This window comes from Sebastes umbrosus, chromosome 17 (assembly GCF_015220745.1).
Source record: "Sebastes umbrosus isolate fSebUmb1 chromosome 17, fSebUmb1.pri, whole genome shotgun sequence".
Taxonomy (NCBI): Eukaryota; Metazoa; Chordata; class Actinopteri; order Perciformes; family Sebastidae; genus Sebastes; species Sebastes umbrosus.
The window spans coordinates 14,263,658-14,273,865 of record NC_051285.1 but is presented as its reverse complement, the minus strand read 5'-3'; the positions used below and the strand labels follow the sequence as shown (position 1 = coordinate 14,273,865).

Below are 10,208 nucleotides of genomic sequence, written 5' to 3'. Positions count from 1 at the left end.
CCTCCCCTACCTGGAAGCTAACTTGACTGTGATTGGTGGAGGCTTTGTCCTGCACCTGTGACTGCTGTCTGTGAGACACACTGACTGACTGTAGGAGGCTCGTCTGCATGAACACGAGGCGAGATCACACTGAGGATTCACATGACAGCTAGCACGGTGAGTAAAATATATCTGTAACGGAGCTTTGGTGAAAGTTCAGCGTCTATTAAAGAGCCACCGGTCGTTGCATTTTGTATGGTGGCTGATTTGTTATGTTCTGTGAGGATGTGAGCCCTTAATTGGATGCAAAGAAATGACAGCGAAATTCCGTTAAGAAATTGACAAATTAATGATGCCTTATTTGTTGGAAACGCACAGACACGTTTTAACATGTTTTAACAACACTTTCAGAGTCACTTGTGTCAACTTTTATATTCGGCATACAAATATCTCACCAAATAGGATATGTTTCAGTATAATTTGATTGATTTTAGTCGGTAAGCCTCTTACTTTCAACAGCTTTCCTCCTCTGAGATGAGCAGCGGATATGGCAGCAAGCCGTTGTAGAAACATATTTTGAAGTAACATTTTATATGTGAATATATTGCTTCATGGATAACATGTAAGCCGAATACACCACTGGGCTCTTATAAGTAATATAAAGTATAATTCAAGTTATGTGAGGCATTAATCTTTGCTGTGAAGAGGGAAGAATTAAAAAGTGAGATTTTCTCAATGAGGTTTTGCATATGGAAGAATTTAGGGGATGACATTATTTATGGAGCAAATGTTATGCTATATTGTATAGTTCAAGGAAGAGAAGTAGAAGGTAGAATAATAATGAAATCTGTGATTGAGGAAGTGATGGCACAATATTTACAAACTACATTATCTGCCTTTGGATATAACCATTTCACAGGTTACTCACAATAACTGAAACTAAAAGAAATGTATCTCATATAGGCTATCCTTTGATTAAATATTTAAGTTGGATTTTTGACAAAGAAATTAAAGCCTTTTGCTAAATGACATAGGCTCTGGCCTTTTGGGCAGCCTGTCAACAAAGTAGCAGATTCAGAAATGGAACAGAAATATGATATGTACTTTGTTGATACATATCTTCATGTTCCAAACTAATCCACTTTTTTGTCTAAAATACTGCATTTCTTATGTATATTTCTATATCTCCTCAGATCTGAGCGGCTAACAGCAGGATACTTCCTCCTCCCATCATCTTTGGACTTGAGAGATGCAGATGGAGGGAGTGCTGATTTTAAAATCTGCCTCTCCTCCCAACTGTTCCTCTCAAAACTCCTCTCCTCCTCTTTCACCGGACGCTCAGGAAGATCTCCAGTCATCTCCTCCTGTGCCTCCCCCCATGTGTGTCACGGCTGTACCACCACCACCAGCAGCAGCAGCAGCAGCACCACCACCACCACCACCACCTCCACCTCCTCCTCCTCCTCCTCCTCCTCCTCCTCCTCCTCCGCCTTCGTTTGGGTCTCATAATGTCCAGCGACGTTCCATGAAGAAGCTAAACTGGGACACCATCCCCAGCCAGCGTGTCCTGGGCAAATTGAATGTGTGGACGTCTAAGCGCCCTCAGAGGGACATCGTGCTGGACATCCCGAGCATGGAGGAGTTGTTCAGTCACGCTGAAAAACGGGGCTCGCTGCGCAACTCAAGGGCTATGGGTCTGAACACCTGTAATGGCGTGGACCTCTTTCCACCGGAGCCTCAGGTAAACAGCTATAGGGTTGCACTTGAACATTAATATGACAAAGGTTGATTTCCAGTAACTGATGCAGAGCATCCTGAGGTTTTATGGGTACGTAAACGCACACAGAATGGACAAACTAGGGAAGTAAAGAACAGACAAATAGGAACTGATTTTTAAAAGGTCAACACTAATCATGTCCTCAATGAGGAACTGCTATATTGAAACTATGTTTGGTAGTGTTTTTACTTCCTCAAAGATTATGTGAAATATAATGTTAAGTGTAGTTTTCACCTCTCATCTGAATATGGCTGTACACAGGTGAAACTTCTTTTTTTTTTATTTAATGATTTTGTTCCTTTTCTCTTTAGGTCACAATCCTTGACTCCAAAAAGAGCATGAATATTGGGATCTTCCTGAGACATTTCAAGAGGTAAGGATTGCTGAATTTCAATCTGAAAGAAGAAAATTAGTATGATTTAGTGAATGAACCCACGAAATGCAAACAGAACCAAAGGAACTTCAAATGGAAGATGTGCAGTAAGCAGCAGTCAGATGCAGGGTGCTTTCATGTCAAACACAGTCAGGTAAAAACGTCTCTTGACACTTTTGTCACTTCCACTGCGCTAATCATTACCCAACCAGCATGCTCTTTATCTCAGCGGACCATATTCAAATGAATGGAAATGCCTTTTTAAACGTCATTTGAGGGCGTTCAGTATCAACATAGAGAACAATTATGACTCACTTTATTAACACTTAAATGATAGGAAAGCCTAGTGCTGACCCAGTGGATGAGGCTGAGCAGAGAGGGGGGAAAGGGAGGATACACCCAGCTGCCATGTTGGATTACTAGTGTAATGTAACTGCATATATAATTCTTTCCATGTAGTTGTTTCCTTATAAAATACAGTTTCTAGCGTAGCAACAGGGACATAATTGCTTGTTGAGTCCCTACTTACCTACTAACACGGCCAGTTGCGCTGGTTGGGGCCCTCGGGGCAGTGATGGGCTATTGTTTCCTTTTGCCCCCACAGTTTTTCCTCTTAGATTATGGCTGGATTATTTATAAAACTGGGACAGGTGAATTTCAGCATGCATTATGCATTGTATGCAAGTATGTAGGATTGGTTTCAGAATGAAGTCAGAGGTTCTTAAAGCGCAACTTCGGTATTTTTCAACCTGGACCCTATTTTCCCATGTTTTTATGTCTAACTGACTAACAGGGACAATAACTTCTGAAATAGGTGTCGCTGTTTTAATGTATGGCATTCCCAGGGAACTGCAGTATTAACTCACATGTCACATTCGTTTTTCTCTTTTTTGATGTTCAAATTTTAGAGATTCATTTAGTTTTTGACATCCAAATTGTAATTCTACATAGTTTAGTTACTTTAAATTACCTAAACATGTAAACTGTTTATGTAGTCTTCAGCAGTGGAGCCAGTTTCTGTCTGAACCTCATCGATATGATGTCACTTTCACTCAGCCCTCACTTTGAATATCAGATGTACATCAATGTATGTCAACAGCTGGTGTCTGCTCTAGCCTGTTAGTCTAATTCAAATTGCGTCTGCTTCTGTGTGGTAGTGACGAAAATGCACCTGGTGACGTTATTTGAAAGCATTTGCTGGACAATTGAAAATCCTTGTTTTAATGTGAAGTGCTATTAGAGATATGGGTGATTTTGTAGTCGTGGTGTTAGCAGAGGTCACCCGGGAAGCCGCAACATCCAATATCCTCTCTAGTCTTACTGTACATGCACTGTAGAGGTTTCCCACCATTTCAATGCAACACCTCGAGGGCTTACTCACATCAGGCAGTCGTCTGCACCAGCAACTTAGAATAGAAAACATAAAGCAGAGCATGGAGCTCATGTGATGGACAACCTCACTCCAGCAGGTTTTAGGCCTCTGTAATTTGTGACTTATCGTGTTTGATTAGTCCTGTTGATTATGGCAGGACTTGACAGTTTTTTAAGAAAGCTAACAAGCGTTTACCTAGACTTTTTTCTAAACTCTTAACACAGCAATGCACCTACATCACACAATTAGCCAAATAGTTGATTAAAGCTGAGTTCCACCTGCAAACAATAGACAATATGAAAGCCATCATTTTTTATAATAAAGTTTCCTTTTACTGTAAACCACTAAAGTACATTTTTGGGTTGAGTCTTGAATGTGTGCATTTCTGGCAACATACTATCTAAAAAGTGAATGAATCATCTTTATTTTATACAATATACAAAAATGCAGTCCTGGTCTAATCTATACATTCTTCAGCATTTGGCCACATATTGTCGTCCACCTCAAATCTTATGTTGTCTCTTGCTATGCACCTTGCATAGAAAACACTTGGCATGCCTTATCCACCCCTGTGACTCTATTTTACTATTACTATTTTGAACATTCAGATGGATGTTGTGCTGATTATGTTTAGAGTTTTGAAAATGTGACTACAGATTGGACAAAAGGATGTTAGTGAATGTAAAAAAAAAACTGTAATGCAGCACGAGTGCTTTTTTTTTTGTTACTGTTGTCTTTTGTCTCCCTCTGCAGGCCGGTGACAGAAATGGTGCAGGACATTCGTCAAGGGAACTGGCTCAGATTTGGGACAGGAAAACTGATAGAGCTTTGTAAACTGCTGCCAGAAGAAAGGGAGGTAACAACCGCTCCACTCGGCCCTTCTCATCTTTCCACTTTGGTCCTATATGCATAAAATGAGCCTAATGAACATTAATTGTCTTGGAATAAAAACTAAAGTAAGGCCAGGTATCATCCTGAGATTAGATTTTACATTTTCCTCTATTTGAAAGTAAACCTAAAGTTCATCATTTACCTTCATTATTAAAGACCTACCTTGGACTTGGTCTTGACTTGTGGAACATGCAAACCACGGAGGCACTCCTCAAATTGATCTGAAAGAGCCACATTCCCACAAAAACACCCACAGAAAACAAATAAAGATTCCTCTTCGTTCGCCTCTTGTATTGCCACATACAGTGGCAATAGTAGTAGATGTGTGTATGTATAAGTGCACCATGAGAAATGTCTTGATAAAATAATCAAAAGGCATTGCAGAGGGGAATTTTATGTGTGGAAATTGTCCTTTGTTTTCTATGAGCACATCATTATCACAGCCATGATGTTAATAAACAAATCAGACAAAGCCCAGGCAATTTAGTGATGTACCCGCAGTTTTGGTCTTGACCGGTCTTTAAATAAAATCCCTCGTTGTCTGAGGCCGAGTAAAAATGCGGTAGATTCCGAGACGAGACCAGGACCTTCAAAAAGTGGTCTTGAGACCGAACTCGAGGACTACAACACTACTGATTAAATACCGGATACATACGGACTCCAATTCCCTTTTTCTCAAATGTAATCTCGTAATTTATGTAAGAGGGAATGAATGAAGAAAACCTGTCATCCTTGTTTGTTGAATCAAACATGTGTGTGTGCACAGGTGAAGCAGCTGCTGTCATTCAGTGGGAACCTCTCTGTGTTACCTGAGGCCGACCAGTTCATGGTGCAGCTGGTCAAAGTGGCAGGGTGAGTCTTCGAAAAAACTTTTTTTTTTTATGTTTTGGCGTAACTCAAAACATTTATGACATGTTTGATTTCATGTTAGTTCAAGAAATGTTCTTTGCAATCTCATGCCAACTAACAAATGAGTGAAACATTTGCAACATAAAAGAAAACAAAAGAATATTTGCTGAAATGCTGACGGTGAAAAAATGTATAGTACAGTTTTTTTGGTTGATTTATTTTTATAATCCTATCACACAGACTTTACTTACAACACATCCAAATGGGTGTACGTTGAGGAAACCTGTGTTATTAATTCTAGTGATTTGTTGTTCATTTTGAAAATTTTGCCTCATCCAGAGGTCTCTTGACTTAACAACAGGTAATAAAACTGATAATGCAGTAACTAAGTAGCAGTTTTGTTAATAGGCATGAGACGATATGAAAATGTCTTGTCACTTGTTACAACCCTTGAGATGTCTAGGGATAAGGGAAGCAACAAGACTGCCGATGTAGTCGGGCAAACACTGCCATTTATTTTTTTAGCGCCCGTTTTTTTCACAAAAGTACAAAACTTTGAGCTTCTGCTGCTCCAAAGTACAAAAACATAAAGAAGTTAAGAGGCATGGAACAAAGGAAGGGCTACTGGTGGTGCCAAATCATAAAACAAACAAAACCAAACATGCTTCCTAACCCAGCTATAAACCTCCTACTCACCTACAGCCAACAACGGCCGAAAGAAACAAAAACAAAAACCTACCCTAAAAATACATTTATACAGCCACCCATAAACCTAGTGTGGAGATAGACAATTAAAACACTACATGTGGTGCAAACTATTGTATGGGTATTATTATATTATCCTGGCCAAAATAATTTCGATTCACAATATTATCCTGATTATCATCAAATGTGCTTAAAACTATTAAAATGGCACTAAAACATACTGGAATCACTTGACCTTACATTTAGTTAAGAAACAGTTTTTTTTTTATTGCATTACAGATAGGATACACATCTTTTTTTAGGGAACATCCTTTTTAGTGAAGAACAAACAAACAATCTTAAATAAGGTAATTATAAATCATGAGGTCCCCTGCATAAATAAAGGATGAAACGAGCAAGACCGCATTTTCAAGTCACTCGTGAGGAGATTCACGATTATCCCGATAATGGAAATGGAAATATTGGATTGACGTATTGTGAGTGTTTTTATCTCGGTAAAATCTGTTATTGTCCCAACCCTATTTGTTAATGTGTTTGGCCTTTTAGTTATGAGGAACGGCTGAAAACGATGGTGCTGAGGGAGGAATTCTTCCCTCTCATGGAGGAGGTGAAGAACTCTGTTGCTGTCATGACCAAAGCAGCTAATGGTAACATTTCACACACATCCACCAAAGCTGCTAACAATCCCAACTTGGATATGTGTTTTTACACAGCCCAGTTCTCATTATTCAAGGTTTATATTAAGGATTCTTTGTCTCCATCTCTTTCTCTTCTCTCCCCTCAGAGCTGTTGGACTGTGATGACCTCCACTCGGTCATTCGTCTGGTATTAAAAGCCGGGAATTACATGAACGCTGTTGGTATTTTTCTTTAAGAATTATGCTTTTATTACTTATTGTATTCAATCTGATGCATTTAAGCTGCCCCCTTTGTGCCTTTTACTCAGCATTTATGATACTGATGAATGGACCATTCAACTGATTTATTATTCAGGGTGGTTACAGCATCAGTGCCAATGCCATTGGCTTCAGGATGACCTCTTTGCTCAAGCTGGCCGACACCAAGGCCAACAAGCCTGGCATGAACCTCATGCACTTCGTTGCCAAGGTGAGGAGGAGCCCTGGGATGGATAGACGGATGAAGAACATATCTGCGAAATCATGAAAACCTAAACAGTTATGTAACTGATTTATTCTCCTGCTCCATCTTTTTTACTCACTATTGCTCTATACCTCTTTTATCTTCCGCCCACAGCAAGCAGAGGACATCGATGGCGAGCTGCTCACTTTTCACACCCAGCTTGAACACATCGGGATGGGATCGAGGTGGTTATCATGAGTACACTGACAATCTGTTTGGTGATTTACCTGAGCGTGTAGCTTCAAATGTTGTCATATCTGTTTCAATCTGATACTGCATCTTATTGGTATGTTGCACAATTTTGTGTTATGTCAATGTGTAACTGTCGCCTGCCAATACAGGATTTGTAAAGAGGAGGTCATCTCAGACTTTGAGAGGGAAGTCAAGAAGGTCAAGGAAGTGAAATTGTACAACAGCAGACAGCCTGGCCTCTTACAACAAATGGAGACATTTTTCTTGGTAAAGTTTCCCCTCGTTGTTTGACCTTTATATTGTGCAAAACTGAGCTTGGGAATACTTCAGTCAGTCTACACTGCATTTCTCTGCTTTAAACCCTTTTTATGTTTTCATTCCTCAGAGGGCTGAGGCCAAGCTGGCAGATGTGGAGTCGTCTCTTCAGGAGCTAAAGGCCCTGAGCGACGCTGTCGCTGAGTACTTCTGTGAAGACCCGGCTACCTTCAAACTGGGGGAGTGCTGCTCCATCTTTCATTCCTTTTGCAAGCGGTTTGAAACTGCTGTACAGGTAAGAATAGAAATAATGTACATAAAAACTTACGTGCTATGGAATAAACCGCATCACAGGGAAAAATTATGCCATTGCTTTTTATTGAAGGGTCACTTTAAAGGAAGCTTTAATGGTTTAATGTTGAGTACTTTTAAAGCTGCAGTGGGTAGAATTGGAGCAGATATGATTAAAAAAGTTATTTTTATAAAATGGTCACTATATCCTGACAGTAGTGCATGAGACAGGTAATCTGAAAAAAATCATATGCCCCTGTGTCCTCCGGTGCTCCTAATGGCATCTGCAAGATTTCACAGACCAGAGGCAAACAACCAATCACGGCCGAGCTTGAGCCTTGCCATCTCTGAGCAGCTGTCAATCATTCACAAAAACTCTGATCAAACGGTCAAACTAGGCGGCGCTGATCAAATATGAATCAATATTCTGTTACTGTAATGCCTATTTCTCTCCTCAAATGTTTTCAGAAGCATCTTGTAGCATACTGTTTAGCTGTAAAATGAGAAAGTTTGTGACCCGGCACACTACAAGATGTTTCTGAAAACATTTGAGGTGAGAAATAGGCATTACAGTAACAGAATATTGATTCTTATTTGATCAGCGCTGCCTTGTTTGACCGTTTGATCGGAGTTTGTGAGTGATTGAGAGCTGCCACCATTGAATAGACAGCCAATAGGAACACTCTCTCTCTGAAATGACCTGTGATTGGCCAAAGTCTCCCATCACAGGATAGATTTTTTAAAGCCTGAAAACAGAGCCATGAGGAGGTGCAGAAGTCTAGTTTTCTCTCAGAACGCTTGAATTACAATATGTTGAAAGGTTATTATGGGATTTTTACCCAATGATGCCAAAAATATTCTGCCACTTTAATTTTGATAAGTGCTGTCTTCCTGTCCCCTTGTGTCATTAGTGTTGTATCTTACTTGAATATATTCTCCCTTGACACGGCTGTAGGAGAACCGAGAGCGAGAGGCAGCAGAGCAGAGGCGCAAGCGGAAGGAGAGTGCGCGTCTTTCATCCAATAGTGTGCGTCTTTCAACCAATAGTGTGCGTCTTTCAACCAAACGCCGCTCCACAGTGTCTCACCCGCGACGTGAGGCCGACCAGGACTCCTCAAGCTTGGAGTCGGCCTTACACAGCTTTCTCTCCTCCGTTCCAGACGGATTGGTCAGATGCAAGAAGAACGTACTGCCCACAATCAAAGGATCCCCGTCCGAGCGCAGCTCTCAGGCTGTTCCATCTGAAGAAATAAGTGAGGCTTCGCCCCGCACTAGACAAGAGAGACCTGAGAAGAAACATCCCAAACCGCAGAAAGAGGAAGGGATAACAGCAGAAGTAGAAGAAGCTGAGACGATGCGTGTGATAACTCGGAAGGTGCTTCGCTACCAAAACAGCAAAAGTAGCCTCGATGGGGACAGAGATTCAGGCACTCCTCGCCGGTCAGAGCGGGCACAAGACGCACCAGCTACGCCAAGCACCCCTCGGCCTAGAACCAGAGACTTCTTCTTTGCCAACAATGGGGGTGAGAGGGGCTCCCCATGGACTATCGTGAGCCCTTTCACCTGCTCCCAAAGAAACGTCTCCCACATAAACAGACAATCACCCCAACTCAGGCCGTCCTCAATGCCGGTTGGAGATGACTTTGATGATGGAGTCTGGGAGAGTGGCGTAGGCGATTATCTCCCCAATTCCTCCAGTCGGGACAATCCAACCTCTCCATCTGGGGGATCTTCGTCTCTTCCCGAGTGCCCCAGTCACACAGCCGTGTCCAAGGGTCCGATCCTCAGGTCTGTCTCCATGGATGAAACCAGGCAATCTCCAACGTCTGTCTTCCGGCTGGGAGACTTGTTCCAGAGAAGCACGTCTCAAAGGTCATACTCGTCTGGATCGAGGAGAGAAGAAGGAGCAGGAGTCAGGGAGAGGAAGACGGGGAATCACGTAGAAGGTCAAGCGAGCAATTCTGGGTTAATTTCCTTCTTCAGACGCATTGGAGGCAGAAGTAAGCTCGGTGATGTGGAGGAAAAACACTTCAAAGGATCTAATACTTAATTTAAAAAAATTATTTAGAGACAAACTGTCTTTTTTTTGTGTGTTTTAATTGTTAAAATTTGTTTGTCTTTTTTTCAATGTTTTTTTTTATCTTTCATTCGACCCAAGGCAAATGGGGACTTGCTTTGAACTTTGAAGGTTTTGATTTTGTGGGAGTCAAACCACGTTCAAAAATCTATTCTCTCTTTTTGTCTTTTTGTCTTTTTGTGCGCAATAAAGGGTGTTATTCTACTCTTTTAATTTTACTTGTATTCACTCAGTAACATTTATTATTTATTGCTTTTTAAGGTTGAAATGTCTCCTCTTCCAGTTCTTGCCTTTCACTTCATCTATTA

The 10,208-nt window shown here is 41.1% G+C and overlaps 1 protein-coding gene across 1 annotated transcript; it reads left to right on the top strand.

Moving 5' to 3' along the window:
- fhdc3 (FH2 domain containing 3) lies at window positions 1-10,113 on the top strand. The gene is made up of 12 exons (XM_037747606.1): window positions 1-156; window positions 1,173-1,720; window positions 2,068-2,129; window positions 4,255-4,357; window positions 5,159-5,244; window positions 6,493-6,593; window positions 6,731-6,801; window positions 6,939-7,052; window positions 7,200-7,270; window positions 7,427-7,544; window positions 7,663-7,827; window positions 8,779-10,113. The coding sequence occupies exons 2-12, from the start codon at window positions 1,229-1,231 to the stop codon at window positions 9,871-9,873; spliced, it is 2,478 nt and encodes an 825-aa protein (XP_037603534.1). The 5' UTR covers window positions 1-156; window positions 1,173-1,228; the 3' UTR covers window positions 9,874-10,113.
- The last annotated feature ends 95 nt before the right edge of the window (window positions 10,114-10,208 follow it).

Excerpts from the sequence above, each read along its gene's own strand:
- fhdc3 (XM_037747606.1), top strand. The coding sequence starts at position 1,229 with ATGCAGATGGAGGGAGTGCTGATTTTAAAATCTGCCTCTCCTCCCAAC. Across the intron at positions 4,358-5,158 it reads TGCTGCCAGAAGAAAGGGAG|GTGAAGCAGCTGCTGTCATT; the intron begins GTAACAACCGCT and ends GTGTGTGCACAG. Across the intron at positions 6,594-6,730 it reads CATGACCAAAGCAGCTAATG|AGCTGTTGGACTGTGATGAC; the intron begins GTAACATTTCAC and ends CTCTCCCCTCAG.